General features: G+C 50.0%; 1 protein-coding gene across 12 annotated transcripts in view; it reads right to left on the bottom strand.

The window, feature by feature from the left end:
* Ulk4 (unc-51 like kinase 4) overlaps positions 1-21,988 on the bottom strand; it is a 307,398-nt gene that overhangs the window by 272,473 nt on the left and 12,937 nt on the right. For 8 of the 12 annotated variants that reach the window (XM_076577412.1, XM_076577414.1, XM_076577409.1 and 5 more), the window contains 13 exons: positions 20,539-20,701; positions 19,500-19,601; positions 18,883-18,966; positions 17,818-17,893; positions 16,488-16,592; positions 14,625-14,746; positions 14,468-14,537; positions 12,810-12,903; positions 11,542-11,646; positions 9,212-9,272; positions 7,286-7,467; positions 5,657-5,703; positions 1,602-1,680 (listed from right to left, as the gene is read on the bottom strand). In XM_076577412.1, coding sequence (XP_076433527.1) covers positions 1,602-1,680; positions 5,657-5,703; positions 7,286-7,467; positions 9,212-9,272; positions 11,542-11,646; positions 12,810-12,903; positions 14,468-14,537; positions 14,625-14,746; positions 16,488-16,592; positions 17,818-17,893; positions 18,883-18,966; positions 19,500-19,601; positions 20,539-20,701 — 1,290 coding nt within the window. The remainder of the gene's footprint in view (positions 1-1,601; positions 1,681-5,656; positions 5,704-7,285; positions 7,468-9,211; positions 9,273-11,541; positions 11,647-12,809; positions 12,904-14,467; positions 14,538-14,624; positions 14,747-16,487; positions 16,593-17,817; positions 17,894-18,882; positions 18,967-19,499; positions 19,602-20,538; positions 20,702-21,988) is intronic. The other 4 variants (XM_076577413.1, XM_076577415.1, XM_076577420.1 and 1 more) reach the window with 2 other exon arrangements.

Raw genomic sequence — 21,988 nt, forward strand, 5'->3', positions numbered from 1 at the left:
GTGCACAGCCACTCTGAGGCGGCCTGTTACAGAGTGTGCACAGCCACTCTGAGGCGGCCTGTTACAGAGTGTGCACAGCCACTCTGAGGCGCCCAGCCAGCTACACGCAAGCCAGCCTAACGCCTTCTTCTCAGCGGTTACTCATTCTACCCAACCTGGACCACCCAGTTTCACAATGCTAACATGATGCAGCTCACCACATCCCTACCCTCTGACAGAAGCTTCTCCATCATTTTACCAGAGGGATTACATCAGACAGAAGCCACGCCTGGGAATTCATGGTTCATGCACCCCCTAGGATCCCCCTCTCTCGCTCGGAATCAAATCCTGAGCCCCAGTCAGACCCCACGAGTCTCTACCGTGTGGCCTTGGACACTCACTGGCTTTGCCTCCCAGCGGTCCCCACAGCCAGTTTTACCTACGCTCACATCCTGGTTCTTGAGGCATGGTGACAGCTTCACCTCTGGTTCACCCTGTGAGGAACATTCCTTCCCTCACCTCCCTCAGCCTCTCACCAGGTAAGCCATCACTGCAGGAAATCCTCTTGACTAAATGATCCTCCTACAGATCCAACACCACACCCCAGCTCCAGCCCTACAAATCTCCCACCAACCCCAAGTTCCCGTCTTTAGCCCTGAAGACCATGGTGATGTTCAGCTACTTGACTCTTGAGGATAAAGACCTTTGCCAGTTAGCAGGAGAGACAGAAGGAAGCCGTCAGCTCTCCCAGAGCTGGCACAGATACACAGTGGTGGCACTCTCCCTGCAGGCCTGGAGTCTCTGGGTAACTAGTGTGGTGGCACTCTCCCTGCAGGCCTGGGGTCGCTGGGTAACTACATAAAACCCTTTCTTTTTTCCTTACTCAGTTGTCTGAGTCAGGGTCTCACTGTGCAGCCTTGGCTGAGCTGGATCGCCTATTAGACCAGGTGTGCCTCTACTAGGGTTAAGGGGTTCACCACCACACCTGCCAAACCCCTTCCTAACACCAGTGCTTGTCCAGCAAGTGTGGGCCCTCAGTGAGACCCCAGCACTAAGGAAGGCAGGGGTGAGCAACACTGGTTCCAGAACATGCTTCAGTGCATGCAGGACTTCAAGCACTGGGCCCACCTGTCAGAGGACAGCTGTCCCGGGACAAGGGGGCGAATGTTAAATCCATGGTGAGAACCCAGAAGAAACTGCCTTAACTGTGACCTGGGATCTAAACCAGCCCATGCCTCTGCCGCCTGCAACGAGAGGCCAAATTCTATATGAGCCTGAACTGTGAGTCAGAGCCCAGGGCTGGGAGGGCCGCAAGGTCTGTGTCTTACAACAACCACAATGCCTCAAATTAAAATTAAATGAAGGACAACAAGCTGGGCGGTGGTGGTGCACGCCTTTAATCCCAGCACTCGGGAGGCAGAGCCAGGCGAATCTCTGTGAGTTTGAGGCCAGCCTGGGCTACAGAGTGAGATCCGGGACAGGCACCAAAGCTACACAGAGAAACCCTGTCTCGAAAAATTAAAAAAAAAAAAAAAAGACAATGAAAGCTGTGTGCTCTAAACTACAAAACCAAAAGCAATCTGTTCTGCCACACAAAACATGTCAGTAACAAAAAACATCACCTCGATAACGGGCACATTTTCCTGAAGTTCTGTTGTGTGCGAGGCCAGCAAGCCGATGACGCGAGCAACCTTGGACCGTCTGGAGAGAGAGAGAGAGAACAGAGGCTCTGAGGTGCAGCCAGGCATCACACACCACTGCTAGCCACCAAGTCTGACAACCCAAGTTCAATCTGGAACCCACACGGAAGAAGGGAGAGCCAACTCCTGACGGTTACCCTCTGACCTCCATGTGCGCACTTTTAGACAGCGCAGGCCCACGTTCCAGGGAAACGCCTTACCACGTGCACAGGGAACATGAATCAGTGTCCAAGTTTAGACAGTCTGTGGCTTATAAAACGTATAGATAGAGAACCCTACCATTAGAAGTCTATGAGTGCTTTTCTATTTTGCTTAACTTTCCCCTTTATTTTTATTTTACATGTGTCTGTGTTTTGCCTGCATGTACATATGTGTACCATGTGCATACAGTGCCCAGGGTGGCCAGCAGGGGGCGTCCGATCCCCTGGAACTGGAGCTGCAGATAGTTCGATCCCTAACCCCCTGGGATTAGCTCCTACCTGCTGCACCACCCACCAGCCTCTATTCTTCTGTTTTAATAAACACTGGTTTTCATGAGCGGGCTTCTGGTATCCCGCAGAAAAGGACATTGATAAAGTACTAAGCAATGCTTCAGAGTGATCTGAAAAAAGCAATGTAGAAAAGTCATGTTGATTTTTTTTTTTTTTCCATTGGGGAAAAAACATCCCGGAAGAAGAATGAGGAAAGAGGTTTGGTGGGAAGCAGGATTGAGGAAGGATGGATGGCGGGAATGTGGTCAAGCGCACTGCATGTGGATGAAACTGTGAAAGAATCAAACGTTTAAAACCTTTTCCTCACTGAAAACTAACATGGTGAAGAGTTAAAATCCACACTCTCATACTTTCTTGGTTTCTTAGAAAAAGCTTTGCAGGACTCACTTCAGGAAACAAGTTAGACTCAGAAGTGTGGCCAGGGCAACATGTGTTCACCTCCCACAGCAGAACCTGCCCTGACAAGCCTCAACTCTCGCTGGTTCTGTGAGATGGGGATCTCGCTACATGGCTCTCAGGATGGCCTTGAACTCTGATTCTCCTGCCTCAGCTTCCTGAGGACTGCAGGTGAGTGCCACCATGCAGGTGAGTGATGCTTCTGTGTGTCTCACACAACAAATACCAAAAACTTTAAACCACAACCAAGTAAGTCCCAAACATGAAAACGTACAAGAAATCCCCTCTCCTTGATGAAAGCTGACTAAACACAGGCCCCTCAGGAGTCTGCTGAGATGAAAGAAAGATTCATTTACCTGTGTGATAACCGTAAATCAAAAGAAAGGCTGGAAGTGGAGCAGAACCCTATGTGACTCAGAGAGATGGAGCCGACAGAGCATGATGAAAAAAAACAACAACAACAAAAACCCTCCTAGGAGCCACTGGGAAGAGCAGGCCTTCAGGGAAGACAGGAGACATCCCCACAGCAAGTGATCCGTGCTGTGGAGGACACAGGGGCAGATGTGGGGAGCCATGTCTGCCATTCCCTGTAGTGGGGCTGGGGAGGGGCCTGCAGTGATCTGAAAAGCCTGTGATCTAACACAGGCTTTTGTTAGACTACTTGGCCCCTAGTTGGTGGAACTGTTTAGGAAGGATTAGGAGGTGTGGCCTTCCTGGAGGAGCTGTGTGTCACTGGGGGTGGGCTTCGAGGTTTCAAAAGTCCAGGCACTCCCAGTGAGTATTCTCTGCCTCCAAACTGCAGATCGCGATGTGAGCCCTCAGTCGCTCCTGCTGCCACACCTGCCTGTTTGGTGACATGATCCTTGCCATGACGGTCATAGACTCGCACCCCTGTGACATAAACTCCCTCTTCGCTAAGTCGCCTTGGTCACAGGGTCGTCACACAGCAACAGAAAACTGACTAAGACAGGGACAAAGGAGAGAGCCAGCTCCAGAGGAACCCCAACCAAACCGCGGGAGGGCCCTGGCGTGCTGCCTTCAGCCAGGTGGACTTCCAGGGAGCCTGTGAGCCAGGCAGCAAACCCCACCCGGGCACCCACCTCCTGACATAAACTAGGAACCAAACATCACCAGGCATTTGAGAAGCAAGCAGCCTTTAAACACTGGATCGGGCCTGGGGAGGACGGCTCAGTGGGTCAGGGTACATGCTGCGCAAGCTTGAGGACCTGAGTTCAAGTCCCCAACACCCATGTAAAAAGCCAGACTCGGTGATGCGTACACCTGTACCCCAGTGCTGGGGGGCGAGGAGCAGAAGCAGGAGGATGGGAAATGGTCTCAAGTTATCAATAATATTCTAAACACGTGTGTTGTGGGAAGAACAGACACATAAAATCACAACACGCCTTACTAAACTTGTGTTCCTGTATGTAGGACAAACTTGGAAAAATGAGGGAAATGGGAAAATTGAAAGCAGCACGTGAAAGAAAGAAAGAGGGCCGCAGAGAGCCCACTGTCCATCCTTCATCCGTCAGAGCCTCCCCGACGGACACAGAGAGCCCACTGTCCATCCTTCATCCGTCAGAGCCTCCCCGACGGACACAGAGAGCCCACTGTCCATCCTTCATCCGTCAGAGCCTCCCCGACGGACACAGAGAGCCCACTGTCCATCCTTCATCCGTCAGAGCCTCCCCGACGGACACAGAGAGCCCAGTGTCCATCCTTCATCCGTCAGAGCCTCCCCACGGACACAGAGAGCCCACTGTCCATCCTTCATCCGATCAGAGCCTCCCCGACGGACACAGAGAGCCCACTGTCCATCCTTCATCCGTCAGAGCCTCCCCGACGGACACAGAGAGCCCACTGTCCATCCTTCATCCGTCAGAGCCTCCCCGACGGACACAGAGAGCCCAGTGTCCATCCTTCATCCGTCAGAGCCTCCCCACGGACACAGAGAGCCCACTGTCCATCCTTCATCCGATCAGAGCCTCCCCGACGGACACAGAGAGCCCACTGTCCATCCTTCATCCGATCAAAGCCTCCCCAACGGACACAGTGGCACACACCTCTAACCCCAGCACTCAGAAGGCATCAAGCTAAGAGTTCAAGGCCAGCCTGGGCTACACAGTAAGACCCTTCCTCATTTAAAAAAAAATTAAAAAACACTTTTTTTTTTTTTTTTACAAATGAAGTTCAATTTAAATAGTAAAAAGGTTTTTAAAGTGCTTCAAAAGAATAGAACCACTTTCAAGTCAGCAGGGGGAGCTCCAGACCAGAGAAAAACAACATCTGTCAAACAGACTCAGTTTCCACAGTCGCAAAACACTCGGCTGTTGCCCAGCATCCCAGAGGACAGCGGCTGAGATGCCAGAAACATTTCCCTCCAAAGCTTTTTGCACATTCCCATGCTTGCCCTCGTATTTCACCAGCATGGTGGAGTAACTATTGTCACACCTCTGCCAGCCACAGCGACCATGCAGTCCTTTATGAGTCTCCGAGGTGACGGCGACCAGATAATCACAACACTCCCCAACATGGAGCACTCAGAACCAGGCCTTACTCGGTGACCCGCTGAGAGGGTAACACAACCCCCACTTGCCGATGAGGACACTGTGGCTCAGCAGGGAATGTGACCTGCACAGGGGGCAGATCTGGGGTCTCAACCCTACACCTCTGCATCCCACGTAAACTCCTCAGAAAGTGAAGACTCAGGAAACAGTTCCATCATGTGACCAAGTCCCAACCAGCAAGGAGAGCCAGAGCCTAAGCATCCATAGAGTGAGCACCTATGACCGTCCTGTTGACTCCCATGACACCATGGCAAGCTCCTGCCCGGGGGAAGGAAAGGCACAGGGGCGGCAGCAGCATAGCCCAGAGGTCACTCAGGAAAGCGACGGCCTGCAGAGCAGAGTGCGCCTTTCGGGACTGGAAAACATGGCAGGAGGCAGGAGCCGCTTTCTCATCTCTCCATGCTGTGAGGGAGTGTGGCCCTCAAGTTCCCATAGGGTGACTGAGGACTGAGCTCATGCTGAGATGCCTGGCAATATCTATAACACCACCAAGAATGTCTTTTAAAATACAAATGTTACTTACATATCCCAGTTTGGAGCTATTCGCAAATGCTGGATTAGCAACTGGAACTAGAATTAAAAAAAAAAAAAAAACATCAAAGTGTAAGTTTTATTCAGCAGGGCATCCAAAGCAATGTCTGAATTAACAGGGAGTTTATAACGCTGAGTGAGAACTGACAGATGACAGACGTGCAAACACAGCCAGTGTGCCAACAAGACAAACAAAAATAAGCAGCAGGGCACTGAGAGATGGCTCAGCAGTTAAGAGCATGTGCTCTTACAGAGGACCCAGGTTCAATTCCCAGCACCCACAGTGTCTTACAAGCACCTGTAACTTCAGCTCCAGGGGATCTGACAACTTCCTCCAGCCTCCAAGAGCATCTGGTGCACTCACGCACGCACACAAACATAATTAAAAAATAAAAACAATCTTAAAAAAAATAAGAACAAGATGTTTGATTTGACCTACTACTTAATACTCCCTAATATTTGACTCCCCACCCTCAAGAGACACCCACATACATATGGACTTAGGAGCAAAATAAACTGAAACTTCTTCAGCCAACTTGGGGGCCCAATAGAAAACATCACCCAGCCACTGTCGTTCCTCCCAGAGGATGGTTTGAGGAACTCTTTAAATCCCCAGGGGTTACCAATGAGGCCCACCAAAGAAAAATTCTCCCAGGAAAACAGGAAGTGAGGACTCTGAGGTTTTGTGTCCTTTTATACATCAGAAACTCTGGTGTCTGTCCAGGTGACCACAGCAGCATGAAGGTCTGTCTCTTGGTTACAGACAGGTGCAATGGATCCCGGTCAACACGGAACAAAAATGGCAGGCAGAATATTACAAAGCCACAGTTCGAAATCACTGTCTACACAACTGCTTCAAGGAAGGAGTTGAGGGTAATTTTCATGAATCTACGATATCAATAAATCACCTTTTTTTGTAATTAAATTAAATTATAATTGTAACCAACTGGACCTCGTGACACAGGCCTATAATCACAGCTACTTGGGAAGTTGAGCTAGGAGGAACATACGTTCAAGACCCGACTAGGCTACAGAATGAATTCAAGGCAAGCATGGGAAACTTAGACAGAAGCTCAAAATAAAAACTAACTAGGATGTGGCTCAGTGGTAGAGCACTTGCCTAGCCTGTATAAGGCCCTGGGTTCAATCCCTAGTAACACTACAAAAATAAAAAGATAGATAGATGGATAGATAGATAGATAGATAGATAGATAGATAGATAGATAGATAGATAGACAGACAGACAAATAGGTGAATGAATAAACAAACTGTTTAGTCTGTGGTTTACTGTTTTTATTGTCTGTCTCAGTGCTGGAAGGCAGTACCCCATGCTGTGGTCAGGCTAAGGAACCACTCTACTACTGAGGTGAACCTCAGGCCCCAAGCTCTTGTACTAGTGTCCTCAAAATACAAAAGCCGGCTGGGCGGTGGTGGCACACGCCTTTAATCCCAGCACTTGGGAGGCAGAGCCAGGAGGATCTTTGTGAGTTCGAGCCCAGCCTGGTCTACAGAGTGAGATCCAGGAAAGATGCAAAAAAAAAAAAAAAAAAAAAAATACAAAAGCCACCAGCAGGAGGCAGGTGGCACGTCCCTGGGAGGCACTTCACCCTGCAGTACCTACCAGTGGGGAGTGGAGCAGCCTGGTGGCCACCTCCTTGTGAGCAGCCACCACACACAGATAGCACAGGAGGTTCAGCTTGGCCCGTGACACCCCTGTGCTCTTCTCGCTGGAGTCGATCTGGGAGCACACTTGCTGCAGGAAATCATTCCAGTCTTGGTCCTTCAGAACCAGCAACTTATCCACTGCGGAAGGAAGGAGCAGAGGGAGCGTGCGTGACGTAGTAAGGGCTGAGCAGACATTGTGTGAGAAGAAGAAGAACACGGAACTTCAGAGCTGGGACAGGGATCAAACACATGACAGTGTCAACCGAAAAGACACCAACCCCATCCCCACTGAGGAGACATTCCACTGGACTGTCTTTGTCTACCCAGAGAGACTTAACTAAGTCAGTGAACTGCCAAAACAATAACAGTGATAATAATAATAGTAATAGTAGTAACATCTTTAGCTGTCAGAGAGCTAGGGAGATGGCCGGCCTTGCAAGCATGAAGACGTGAGCATGATGCCGGAGTCCACCTAAAAAGGCCACGCACGTGACCCTGGCACTCAGGAGGTGGAGACAGGAGGCTCCCTGGGGCTCCCTGGCCAGCCAGTCTGGCCTAATTGGAGGTCTCCAGACCAATGAGGGACCCTGTCCCAAAAGAGGAGGACAGCATGTCTAAGGACACTGCTGGAGGCCATCCTCAGGCACATGCGTTCATGCTTGCACATGTGCAACCACACACACACACACACACACACACACACACACACGCATGTCCACACGCATCTACACACCTTTTTAGAAGTCTAATAAAATTACTGTTAAACATACCCAGGTCAGTAGGGCTGGCAAAACCTGGGACTCCAGCCTCCAGCTTCGCACACAAACCCAAGACCAACCAGGAATGGCATCTAAATGCACCGATTCTGTCTGGTCTCCATCTATAGACAGATTCATTTATAAACTTTACAAATGTGGGCCTGAGAGGTGGCTCAGCAGTTAAGAGCACTGGCTGCTCTTCCAGAGGTCCTGAGTTCAGTTCCCAGCACCCACGTGGTGGCTCACAACCATCTGTAATGAGATCTGGTGCCCTCTTCTGACAAGCGGGCAGAACACTGTGTACATAATAAATCTTTTTCAAAAACATTAGAAATGTTCTCTGACTCTCCGGGAAGGACTGAGTGATACCCTGGGTTTTCATGCAAAAGTCCTTGGCTCTGGCCACACTTGGTGCGGCTTCACTTTGGTCCCTCAGACCATCCCTCCTTGGGGCTCACTCTTGGTTTGCATCCAAGAGCTTGACCTGCCAGACTTTTAAGTTGGTTTCTTTAAGTCTGCATCTATTCTGTTCATTGTGAATTTGGTCCCAGTCACAGAGTGCCCAAGTCAGGGTGGAGAATTGGTCCACTAAAAAGATAAACCCAAAGTACACCTAAATTTCTGAGGTTCCCTCCAGGTAAGAAGACGTTCATAGGCTGAACGGAAACAAACTGAAGCTCTTAATGGTCTCTACTCAGACACCATCCCCACTGGCTGTGGTGAGCCACGCCCCCACAGAGGTGAGCCACGCCCCCACAGGGGTGAGCCACCCAGTCCTGCTCCCTACTGTCCTGATCCCTTAGACACAGCCCCCAACTTCTGACTGTTGGCACTCACACAGCACCATGCAAGACAGACATTTCGCTGGTGTTACCAGGGAAGGGCAGAGGACCCTCCCCCAGCACCCCAGGAGCTTTCCCATCCACAAGAGGGCGTTGGCCCAGAGGAAAGTCAACAGCTGATAAAGACACATTTGCAGGTGACTTCCGCTGTACAGGGTGCAACCCGAAAGCATTGACAAGAAGACAGGCAATTAGTTATTCTTTACACAAATATTGTTTGCAAGCAAATAAAGTTCATATTTACATCTGTTCACAAAGGTTTGATGAGCCGCATGACCTTACCAGAATATGCCGGTAGGTGCAAGATTTTTGGATCAAACTTGATTGCAGGTTGTTTCATTATCTACGGTAGGAAAAACACGGTTGAGAAACCTTTTCAACTCAACAGTTGTCCCTGCACCACAGACCAACAAGGCCAAACATGAGCAATGAATCTTAACTGTCATCAAAGGGATCCAAGCCAGGTGTGGGACACCCTCAGTGGCCCCAGCCCCAGGAGGAACAGGCAGGAGAGCTGAGAGTGAGCTGCAGAGCGAGACCCTATCTCAGAGCACCAGCTAGAAAAAGAATTCAACAGTGCCAGTGGAGATTAGAAGACATAAAGATAGACTGCTTCTTTCCATTTCAACCAATATCTTAAGTAAGGCAAAGCCTCACAGGAGCTCTGCCCGACAACTGGCTGATCTGCCTCTCATTAGAAATCAAGGCATCTGAAAAGTATCCACTGGGTGCTGCCCTGAGGAGTGCAGTCATTGACATATGACCCTGCAGTCAGAGATCTGAGACTCTGAATGGGGAACAAGGCAAACAGCTGCTGAACAATAAAATTCTTAATTCAACAATTCAAACCAGGCAGGACAAAATTACAGACATATACTTCACAGACAAACACTTCTAAAAACCACAAAGAAGCAGGTAGTTAGGCTGATGTGACGTGGACACGGTCAGTGGGAGGGTGGAAGGTGGGCTGAGGTCTTGATGTGGCGGGGACAGGGTCAGTGGAAGAAAATCAGACTGCGGTGTCAAAGGACAGTCAGGACTTGGCGGTATTTGAGAAGGGAAGAGCCATTCCAGAAGATAGTAACACGGAAATAGTTTATCACACACTTCATTTGAGAAACGGGAAGTTCAGATCAGTGGCCCTACACCTTGAGAGCTGAACACGCCTTCTGCAGAACTCTGCTGCCTTAACACTCACGACCGACAGCGTTCTTGACAAAAATGATGAAATGACAGTCTTTCCGCAATCTGATGCTGTAATTCATGTTATTCCAATTACGAGAAAAGCTCAGAGAAATTTTAGCTAAAAACACTCCACAAAATACCTGCCCATCACTCAGCAGAGAGTGTCCCCGGCTGTGACAGACAGGGACAGACTACAGGAGATGGAGGAGGCTCAAGGGTGACAAAGGACACCAGAGCTACAGAGTGTGGAATCAGTGGGAACACTGAGGCCATTAACTCGGGCCTGCTAACCCAAGGGCCTCAGGAGACTCAGGCTGAGCAGAGTAACAGCAAGCAAGGCCTCCCTCCTCGAACCCTGAACCTTCTCCCTGAGTCTAAAACTAACTTTTAAAATAGAGCTTTAAAATGTTTAAATAAAAATAGTTTAAGGCCAGGCGGTGGTGGCGGCGGCGGCGGCGGCGGCGGCGGCGGCGGCGCACGCCTTTAATTCCAGCACTTGGGAGGCAGAGGCAGGCGGATCTCTGAGTTTGAGGCCACCAGGGCTACACAGAGAAACCCTAAGGGGGGGGGGAGCTAAAAAACAAACATTTCTCAGCAACCTTGAGTAAGGAAATAAAGGAAGAGACTCACAGCCCATGGAATCCCAGGCTGCTCTGAAAAGCCCACTGGAGAACACTCCACTACACACCAGACTCTGACTCATGGGAGACTCCATTCTGAGAGATGGTTATGTAAGGCAAAGGCTGTCTATCTAGGAAATCAACATGCTCCACAAGAGCAATTTGGAAATTCCACAAATTAATCTGGAAAGAAATTTTCAAGAAATGAAGCAGGAAGGACAAAACAGAGCGGGAGGCAGAAGCTGAGCGTATGGGGCTGGAAATCAAAGTGACGGACAGAGACGATGCGTTACAGTGAGCATCGTCACCCTCAGCAACCACTGTCGTTACAGAGCAGAGAGCGCACCAGGAGCTGAGACCCCAGGGCCACACTGTCTCCCCCATCAGTCTGGACACCATGTAAGAGACCGGGTCTGTGTGACCCGCCCGCTCTTCCCCAGCCAGTGAGCCCTGCTCAGCCACACCCGAGTGACCCGAGCATCTAGTGGGACTGGAGACTAGATGGGACTGAGAGCTGAGGGCTGGGGTCTGGAGGTCGGTGGCCCTCCTCGGCATGTGACAAGTGTGATCAAGCAGGATGAAAAATCCCCACTGCAGAGGTGTGCGAGCAGAGGGAGAGCGGCAGAGGTGTGCGAGCAGAGGGAGAGCGGCAGAGTGGATACGGGGCACAGAGGACAAGCAGGCAAGTGACAGCTGAGGGCTGCGACTGTGGCCATGAGACACACAGGAGAGGAAAGAGTCAGTGAGGCAAGAATGCTCTGACATGCCCTCCCCCGCCCTCCCCAGAATCCTCGAGTCTCTCTGCACCTTGGGGTTGTCGATAATTGGGGTAATCACAAGATCCGAGTCCGTGTAGATCAGCTCTCTCATCTGTGACTCCAGGGCCCCCTGGCTCAGATGCCCACATGTCATCTGGAACAAGGACAAAAGTCACACTTGGATTTATAATGCAGAGTGACAGGCCAGCTGCTGAGGAGGGCGGGCTGTGTCGATGAACTTCAAGTGCCATGGAGACACCATCAGCCTGGCTGATCACCACACAAATCCTGAACTGTGCGTGTTGTTCCCATTTCATACATGAGAACGTCTCAGAAGGCCACTGGCCAGTCACACCAACAGCCCTCACCACTGGGCTGGCCAGTCACACCAACAGCCCTCACCATTGACTGGCCAGTCACACCAACAGCCCTCACCATTGGGCTGGCCAGTCACACCAACAGCTCTCACCATTGGGCTGGCCAGTCACACCAACAGCCCTCACCACTGACTGGCCAGTCACACCAACAGCCCTCACCACTGACTGGCCAGTCACACCAACAGCCCTCACCACTGGGCTGGTCAGGGCTTCACTGCCAACCTCCCACACTGTGAGGTAAAGGCAACTTCACACTGGGTGGGTGGGGTTTGGCTTCGTTTTGTTCCTTATGATGGGTCCTGCTCCGTCCTTCATCCACAAAACACATAACTACTTCTGTCTTACTGAATATTGAAGAAATTAGATTCTAGTATTTTAAAAGGTCTGGCTGAAGTGCTTGCTACTTCTCTCCTAAAGAATTAAACACTAATATGTATATATTCTGCATTGTCTGTGGGGACATGCACAGGCACACAAATGCACACACCACAAGCACACACCCACACATGCATGCACACACAAAAACAATAATAAAACAATTAATGACTATATGCTCTATAATTCCATTTACATGAAATGTCCAGGACAGGCAGACTTAGAAGACCCATGGAGCAGGGGTGAGGAGAAGTGGAGGAGACTGAGGCTGACAGCCAACAGTTACAGGGCTTCTTTGTAGGATAATGAAAAAAGTTCTCAAATTGATTGTGATGATGTCACACAACCTATAAATCCAGTAAAAGCCCATCAAATGTCCACTTTAAATGGTGAACTGCATTTCATGTCAATTGTACCTCAATATATTCACTGCTGAAAAAAACCTCGAAGCAGCTACCAGGGACTTGGCCATGGTCAATGTCACCATCACGGCAGGCTTCACAGATCAACTTATAATTATTTTGATGAGCTTCTGTAATGTATCATAAATCCCATGGCTGCTCACCTTGGATAAAGGAGAGGTCTGTGGCGAGCTGGTGTCCTCACCCTCTCCGGGACTTAATCCCACCATGGCACTAGTCCTTGGAGTGGGTCGTGAACTGGAAAACAGGACAGCTTTCCATCAACAGTTACAGAAGCGATGCCCTCACCCCCTCTCCCAGCAGGAAAAACGGCATGAGGCCTCCACACCTCTTGCACAGGCACACAGCACAAAAAAAGCTTGAAGCCTAATTTGTGTTTAATGACTCCATCATTTTTGTAGCTGCTTCTTTTGGAAAGTGTTATTGGGGGGGGGGGGTACACGTGCCTCACTCTCGTGGAGGTCGGAGGGCAGTTCTGCACAGTTGGTTTTCCCCCAACTCTGGTCTCCTCCCCAGCTCAGGTCTCCAGCTGTGTGGCCAACACCTTCACCTGCTGAGCATCTCCTCAGCCCGGTAACTGCTCTGCGGATCATGTTCTGCGTAACCAGCTCTTATTTCTAGATTGCATGCTACATACAGTCTTCTCTTTTTGTAATATTTGCTACATGTTTAATGTTTCACCAGCATCTGCTAATCACACTTACTAGTGACTTTTACAATGACACTTGTGTGCCTTTCACACACATCTGTTACCCCTGGCTGGCCTCCCACCCTCCCCTTTATCAGAGTCCACTTACAAACCTAAAATATGCTAGAGGTTGTACAGTTCTAAGCATCAATTTAAAGTGCCTAAAATAGATATAAATCAATTTAACATACTTTACACTCAAATACACACAAAACAGATGAATAAATTTTAATGTATTATTATAGTTTCAAATGAAATAAAACTCCTCCTATATAAAGGATTTTGTGTGCTCCAAGCAAGTGCTCTACCAGCAAGACAGAGACCTGCACATCCAGAAAAATCTTAAATCTACTGAATGTTAGTGTTTTCCATATATCGGCCCCTAACCACTTAAAGATAAACTGGGCTGTTGCTGTTGTTTAATTCTTTCAATGGTTATAAATATTGCTTGTGCCTCACATAAAATATACTTGAAGAAAAACACAACACACAGGCTGCGGCATCGCTCACTAGGAGTGCTCTTGCTCAGCATGTGTGATACCCGGCATGGATGGAAGGAAGGCAGTGGGAAGAGAGGAAGGAAGGAGGGAGGGGACTCAAACAAAAGGAGGAGAATACAGCTCGTCCTTTCTATAAAACCTTGTCCAAACAAGGGGGCTGGACTTCTGAAATTTTAAATTCATTTTTATCAGAACATAAAGTTCTGAGAGAAAAGATTTTAATATTTACAAATACAAAAAGAATAAGCAGCTTTTTTTAATTGATATGTATATGTGTGTCTATGCACATGAGTACAGTGCCCAAGGATGCCAGAAGAGGGCGTCTCATCCCATGGAGCTGGAGTTACAGATGGTTGTGAGCTGCCCAATGTGAGCCCTGGGAACTGAACTTGGATCCTCTAGAAGAGCAGCAAGCACTCTTAACCACTAATCCATTTCTCCAGACCCAAAATAGACAATTTTAAAAATATATACAAAACTTGGATACCCTGGGCAGCAGTTCACTGTGGAATGAAGGTGGCAGGTGGTACCAACACCATCCTCTATCTCTAACAGTCTGCCCCCAGGATGGCGGCACCCGTCCTCGCTCTTCTCACAGCTGGGTTTTACATACCTGAGGAGAAATATGGATTCATTCAGCTGGCCCCCTGTGGCACTCTTGGGCCTCAGCTCAGTCGGATTGTCTGTGGTAGAGGAGTAACATGTTACCCAGAAGGGACAGGAATCACCAAGAGCAGAACCCAACACAGAGAGACTGGAACCAAGCTTACCTAGCCTGAAAGACAGGCTGAGGCGAGGAGCCGCCTTCTGCCCTTTCCCTGGTCCATTCTGAGGGCTTTGCAAAAGCTCCCTGGAATCCTGAGGTCCAGAACATTCCATGACATTTCTGCTGCTGGACAGGAAAAGTCAGCACAAGCTCACTTCGGACTCCCTTTGGTTTTGCAAACAGCACAGAAGGTGTCCGAGCATGACCGTGCGGTGTCTTAGCCTACGAAGTCACGGAACTGGGCAAGCACAGTTTCCCAGTGGGCAGCTACAGTCAGCCCTTTCTAGATGTGAGGCATCTGGACCTACGGGTCTAAAAGCCCTTTCTCTGACAAACAGTCAGTAGCAGAAAGACAGACACCAGAGCCTGGAGTACCTCAAAAACCAGCATTAGGTTTTCCTCCCTGTCACTTGGCCTGGGGTCAAAGTCGACAAGCCATGGAAACTAGCTGTAAGAGAAGCTGGTCTGTTGATGCCCAAAGAACAGAAGTGAGGGGTCGCTGAGGCGGAAGAGGGCAGAGAAATCCCGTTTGCTCTAGTTTCTTTTATCCCTGTTCATCTGCTGCTAGGAAACCCTGAAACTGCCCCTTGGGGACAGCAGTAGCTGCTGGCCACTGCCTGATGCTCTGAGAGGAATCCTCTCTCTGGCAGAGAGCTGGGATTCCAGGAACATGAGCCACATCCCCACCCCACCCCATCCCCCACCCCTGCCCTTCCACCATCCCAAAGGCATCCAGCAAGACATACTTCCCAAGGGGTCAGAATATCAGGTTGGCTCCATGTTTAGAGGCCAACCACCCTAACCTCTCACGGTAACTGCAGGACTGGGGAGTGAGAGCATCTCGTCCCACCTGGCGTTCGCTCAGACTGAAAGACGCTGCTCCAAAGCCCCCAGCCCACATCATCAAACCAAACAAGCAAAGACAGTGCTTTCTGCCCAAAACCCAAGGAAGGAGGCTGGCTTCCGTCACTGCCAACACAAGTGTGCCACTCCAAGTCCTCACAAGAACAGTGCATCAGAAAAACAAACAAGACACAGACTGAAAAGGAAGAATCGCATCATGTAGCAGCAAACAGAAACACTTTGATTTCTAATTTAGACTATAGGGAATTATCATCAATAGAGGGGTCTTTTCCGGCTTTCTAAATGTCTGCGTGTGTGTTGTCCAGCATTTATACCTCATGGCTGTGGTGGGTCAGCACAATGGGGTGTTCTCTCCCTTCCTGCCCCATAAATCCTCCCTTTTCCCCTTTTTCTCTCCTCCCCCCACCACACACACACACACACACACACACACACACACACACACACACCCCTTGCACACTGTGGAGATGAAGAACTAAAGGTCAGAGGTATCCTGACTTGCTTCTGACACAACAGTCAGGGCCCGGAGCCCAATCTACTGACACCTCCTCAGCTTCTCCAGTGACGCTGGCCCGGAAGGGGGAACTCTGGCCCAGCTCTGAAGCTCCACAGAGCAGAGGACGATGGCGAGAATGTGGCGGCTGCACGACACCGGTGAGCAGTGGGGGAGTCGGCCGACACCAGCCCTGTGCCTACCGTCTGACACCGAGATTTCATAACAACAGTGCGATGCCTGGGCAGGGCACACCTGATGACTGTGGTCACACATGACCACCGCGTCCTTAGTGCTTTGAACTAACCTTGGGTCACTTGGGTACGCAGCCACAGAAGGCTGGCAGGAAAGCCCTCTACACTCAGGCTGACAACTCCATTTTGATATTTCCAGAAAATGAACAAAACGGAGAACTGATACATCATGACTAAACCTGTCCTGAAGAGGCCTAATGAAGCAGATGTTAGGTGCCATGACCAGACGGCAGAGCGGCACCAGGCACGGCTCTACCTGAAGATGCAGTCCTCGGAGGCCGAGGCCGAGGCCGAGACCGAGTCTTCTCTCCGCAGGGCGTCCTTCCAGAAGGGGTGCTGCAGGACTCCCTCCCACGATAACCTTTGGGAAACACAAGGCACTGCTCATGAAGGGACTCCAGGCCTGACCCATCATCAGACCCCACCATTCTCCAACACCACCTCTCAGGTTGCTTTATGTCGCTCTTTCGGTGTGAAATTAACATTCCTCAGCAAAAGGAAAAAGTCAGAAACCTTAACGGCTATAGAACAAAACTGGAGTCTCAAGTTCACAACCCTCCCAATCCACTAAGCCTAATAAAAACGTTCTTAGGTTTCCCAACTAATGTAGGAAGGGACGCTATCGTCAATTTGAAAATTTAAGATAAATCACTAATTATCAAATCACAGTTCTGTCCCCCTTTATCTTACTAAGTGAGCAAGATGGTTTTAGTTGGCCGTGTGGCTGGAGTGTGAGCTGTCCCCCCCCCCCCCCCCCCCCCCGAGATCTGTGTATGCACACTCATTCCCTGCTGGTAGTGGTTCAGGGAGGCCGTGGAGCCTTCAGGAGGAGGGGCCTAGCTGGGAGGAAGTGGGTCGTGGGGGCTGATGGACAGGCCTGGACATTTCCTAACCTGGTCCCACTCCTTGTATGCTCTGTTTCCTGACTGGAGACACAGTGTGACCACCTGCCGCATGCTCTGGCTGCTGCCCCGCCCCACCATGAAAATCTCGGTCCCGCCTCAACTGTGAGCCCGAGTCAGCCCTTCTCCTTCACTTGATCTGCAGGCTTGTCACTGCGGCAAGAAGCATCCCTATGGAGCTGAGCTCCTACTGTCCAAGTGTGCAAGTGTGCACACTGCACCGAAGGGAGCTGAGCCCCTTACTGTCCAAGTGTGCAAGTGTGCACACTGCACCAATGGGAACTGAGCTCCTTACTGTCCAAGTGTGTGAGTGTGCACACCGCACCGAAGGGAGCTGAGCCCCTTTCTGTCCAAGTGTGCAAGTGTGCACACTGCACGGAAGGCATCAGAGCTCAGTGGAAGGACAGACACTCCCTCCAACATCCCAAGATTACAGGGAGAAACAAGAGGATTCTGAGGAAGAGGAAGAGGAGGTGGAGGGGAAGAGAGGAGGAGGCGCAGGTGGTGTTGATCTGTGGTCACAGTGCAGGAGGCTGGGGAGGGACCAATCTGAGCCATACATGGAAACCCTCATCTCAAAAAACAGAGAGAGGCGGGGGGGGGGGGGGGGGGGGAGGGGGGAGCTTTCTATCCATGTAAAGGAAAGCAGGTCTCCACCCCTCACCCACACAACGCTGTCCATACCTTTTCTGAGGATCCTTCTGTAGTAATCCATCCAGCAAATTAATGAAATCTGAGGATGCTTTGGGGAATGAAGAATCTGCAAACAAAAGATTTTTCCAAAATGAAGACGGTGGTGAGAGGAACCTACAAACATGGACTTTGCTACTGTCCATCAGCAACATCTAAAGCAACAGCATCTAAGCCTTCAGACTTTAACACAGACTGAACCCATGAACTACAGTACAGCGTGTGAGTCACAGAGGACCAGTGTGCAGAGCAGAGACACAAACCTCTAACCCAGATCTCACATGTGCATCTCCACGACTCGGTTTTAACTGCCCCAGAACATTCCCGTCCCTGAAATAACGGCACTGAGAGTTGCCAGCCAGAACCTCACACCGGGTCTTCGGTGGTTAGCTGGACCTTATTCTCTGAAACATGCCTAATTTTGCCAGCTTTGCTCTGTAATTCGCTGTAACTCTGATCCTGGCAACCCCTCCTTTCTTCGGAAAACTGTCAACAAAGAACTAACAGTAGTGAGCACTGGGACATGACGGAACTGTCCCCACTCTGTGGGTCTCAGAGATCGGTATGCACTGTGACCACCTCCAATTGTGGTTGGAAGAAGTGGCCAGGACAATCTGACCTAAGAAACAGCTGGGTACCCTTTCATGGAGCATCAGTACACACAGAATGCCGGCTACCTGTGGCTACAGTCTGAGGACAAGCTCTGTGCAATGAGCCACAGCTGACGGAAGCATTTGGACTCACCAACAGGAAAACTGAGAAATGTTCTACTTCTTCCTACTGAGAAGCAACTCTGAAATAATCATACGGGGCAGGAATACACACACACACACACACACACACACACACACACACCCTTGAAATCTTTCAACAGACTTCTTGTGCTAATTCGTGTTTTTAAATGAGGGAAGCTGTTAGTATGACTTGGTTTTCACTTTCAGTATCGAAAACAGGGAAGAAAATGTACTGATTTGAAGCTTTGAGGGCTGTGATTGGTGAAAACAGCCTGGGTGAAGGTGGGCTTCCAGTCAGGTAAGATGATTGGCTGTGCTCACCTACCCTTTGGGACCGGCGGCAATGGGTCTTCATACAGAATCTTCTCAATTAACTCTGACACGGTTTCTGAGAAGAATGGAGGCTTGCCTGAAATCACATGAACTTGCAGATCAGTTTACCATCCACACTAATCCCAAACCTAACTACAGGTATTCCAGTGGAATGTACACTATCGTAAATACAGGATTTACATGATTTGTGGGAAAAGGCAATACCTGACAAGCACATCAGGCTATGAACTTCCATCCTTCTCAAATGCAAAAGTAGTTTTCCAAGTCAATACTCAAGTTCACACAGGGTAAGCACCATGAGCAAGGGGCTCATCAGCCCTCAACACATTGGAGTCATTGGCTCACAAGCCACAGTCTGACTTTCTACTAATATTCTCCAATGGTCAGGCACACTTCAACACTGCAGATAATTATGAAGAATCACTACCAGTCAGAGTGCTCACAAGCCTTCCCAAGTCTAACATTAAGTTGAAACGGTTTACACAAAAAATTGTCTAAAACCAGTTTTGAGATACCTGCTAGGTCAGGCACTTGAAAACCACACACAAAACTCAGTTTGCTCTTGGTTTTAGTATAGTTTTGATTTTATAATGAACCAAACACCATCACCTGAGAACATTTCATAAAGCAGACAGCCCAAGGACCAGAGGTCACTGGCGACAGAAAAGTCTGTTCCCTTCATGATTTCCGGTGCCGCATATATTGGGGAGCCTGAAAACCAAAGACAAGAACAGCTCGGTTAGGCATCTGAGTTATCTCCAGCACAAAGAGTCACAGAGATGGAAAGACACATAGAATTTCTGGGAGCCAGTGAGATGGCTCAGTGGCCAAAGGTACTTGACACCAAGACTGATGGCCTGAGTTCAATCCCCCGGACCCGCACAACAGAAGAGAACTGACTCCTTCAAGCTGCCCTCCGACCTCCACTCACAGTGGCACAGACATGCCCACATATCCACTCCTCTGTGTGTGTGTGTGTGTGTGTGTGTGTGTGTGTGTGTGGTGTGTGTGTGTGTGTGTGTGTGTGTGTGTGTGTGTGTGTGTGCATCTGCATCAAATGTACATAGAAGCTAGACGTTGACTTGACATTTGGTGACCTCCTCAGTCACTCTCCTCGTTTTTTGGGCAGGGTCCCTCACAGAACCTGGAAGTTACTGGTTTGATCCTCCTGGCTCTGCTCCCCTGGACTGGGGTTACAGATGTGGGCAGCCACACCTGCTCTTCTTACATGGGTCTTGGGGACCAGACTCAGGTCCTCCTGATCATTCACAAGCACTTCACTCCTTGAGTGCCCCAGCCACAGGCACAGGGACCCTGATGCCGCCGGCTCCATCTCCCTGTCACATCCCTCTGCCAAGAACACGCCTGGAGGATCTGCCTGGACTGCAAAGATCAGACCCTCGACAGGGCTGTAGGAGCCACTGGTGTGCTGAGCACATTCTGAGAGCTGACTGAGTCGGCCCTGCTCTGGGGGGTGGTGACAAGACACTGTGTAAGACCTCTCCTGCTGACACACCGTTAGAGACCAGGGACACTTAAAGCCAAAGACGAAGCTGCTCTTCGTCCAGAATCCCGTCTTGTTTCTCATGCAGTGTGAGTAGCGAAGCACGTGGCTTGGGTTATGGCGCGAGCTGCCCGGCCCACCCACCTCTGACGCGGTTTTTCATGCTCTTCTTCAGCGTGTTTTCTCCATTGTCACCACCTCCTTCTTCTGCGGCCACCAAAGCAAAGAACTCCTCCAGACTCTCTCCTTCCACCCTCGCCAGGCAGAAATTGCTGAACTTCAGTGTGCCAGGCCCTTCCAAGAGTATCTAGGAAGGTGGGAAATCGTCAGTGTCTTCATAGACAGGTTTGGAGGGACCTCTCCTAACCGTGCCCAGGGCGCGGCAGCCTTCTTGCCGTGTGATGGCTCAGAAAAATGCTGACACACTACGCTCTTAAAAAGAAGACAGTGAACTACAGAAATGATCCCGAGAGTTGTGGTTTAAATAAAACTGGGAGCTGCTCCCTCAAAATCAGCCAACGTGACATCTTAGCAACAGCAGAGTCAAAGCTGACACTATCCTCTCTCGAATATCCATCTCAGACACCATGGAGCCACCAAGGAGCCCTGGGCTGAGAGAGAGATACGAACAGACAGGCAGCATTATGAGATAAAGAATAAAGGTAAAGATGGCCGGCACTCTGTATCCTCAAACCCACCAAGTCAGACTACTGTGCATCAAGAAAATTGGGGGAGATTTTCTGATGCGTACGAGTTATGAAAGGCAAACACAGCATTTGATGTATAGGCTGGAGCATTGTGGGATGTGGGTGTTTGTCAGGGCTCAAGGCCAACCCCAAGAACACACAGAATGAGTGAGAGTCTAAAGATCCACCTGCCTGTGTGGGTCAAGAAAGGACCTGGAGTGAGGGGTTTTAAACTGAGGGACCACAACTAGTGCAGGCCTGTAGACTTGGCCTGGGTGACGACCTACCCACTGCCTGACCCTAGGGGTATGGCAGCCCCTGGAATCCTGCTTCTCACGCTACAACAGGGAAGGAAGGGCCCTGCTTTTTCGGCTCTGTGGGGACTCATGGGAGCCTCACAGATAAAGGGCTGGGACTGATTCAAGTTGGCCAACGCCCTGTGTGATCAGAAGTTGGCAGTGGACTGTCAGCCAGCCCAGGAAGCAGCATCATTTCCAGCCTATCACTGAAAATGCCGTTGGACAACAGTGTTGGGCCTGGCGACCTCCTGGTGGGAGCCATTAAAGTTGGCCTTAACTCCTAGACACCATCGCTCACTAAAGGTGCGGCCAACCCACCACAGTGGCCTCTGACTCCACCATCAGTGTCCCCTGGAAACCTGTTCAAACCAGACTGCCATGCAGCATGTCCTAACCCCACAGCTCCAGAGTTGTTCAAAACAGCAGCCACTGGTAACACGGAGGCCAAGGGTGGGGCAGTGTCTCAATAAAACTTTATCAGCACAAAGAGAACCCCGCCCAACTCTCTCCAAACCCTGGGTTTCTAGAGCAGTGCACATTATAGACCCTCCTGCTAAGTTTTGCACTAACTCCATTAAATGTCCCACAGAGGGCTAAGTAAACTGTGGC

The sequence above is a fragment of the Peromyscus maniculatus genome, chromosome 7, assembly GCF_049852395.1.
Source record: "Peromyscus maniculatus bairdii isolate BWxNUB_F1_BW_parent chromosome 7, HU_Pman_BW_mat_3.1, whole genome shotgun sequence".
NCBI classification, from domain to species: Eukaryota; Metazoa; Chordata; class Mammalia; order Rodentia; family Cricetidae; genus Peromyscus; species Peromyscus maniculatus.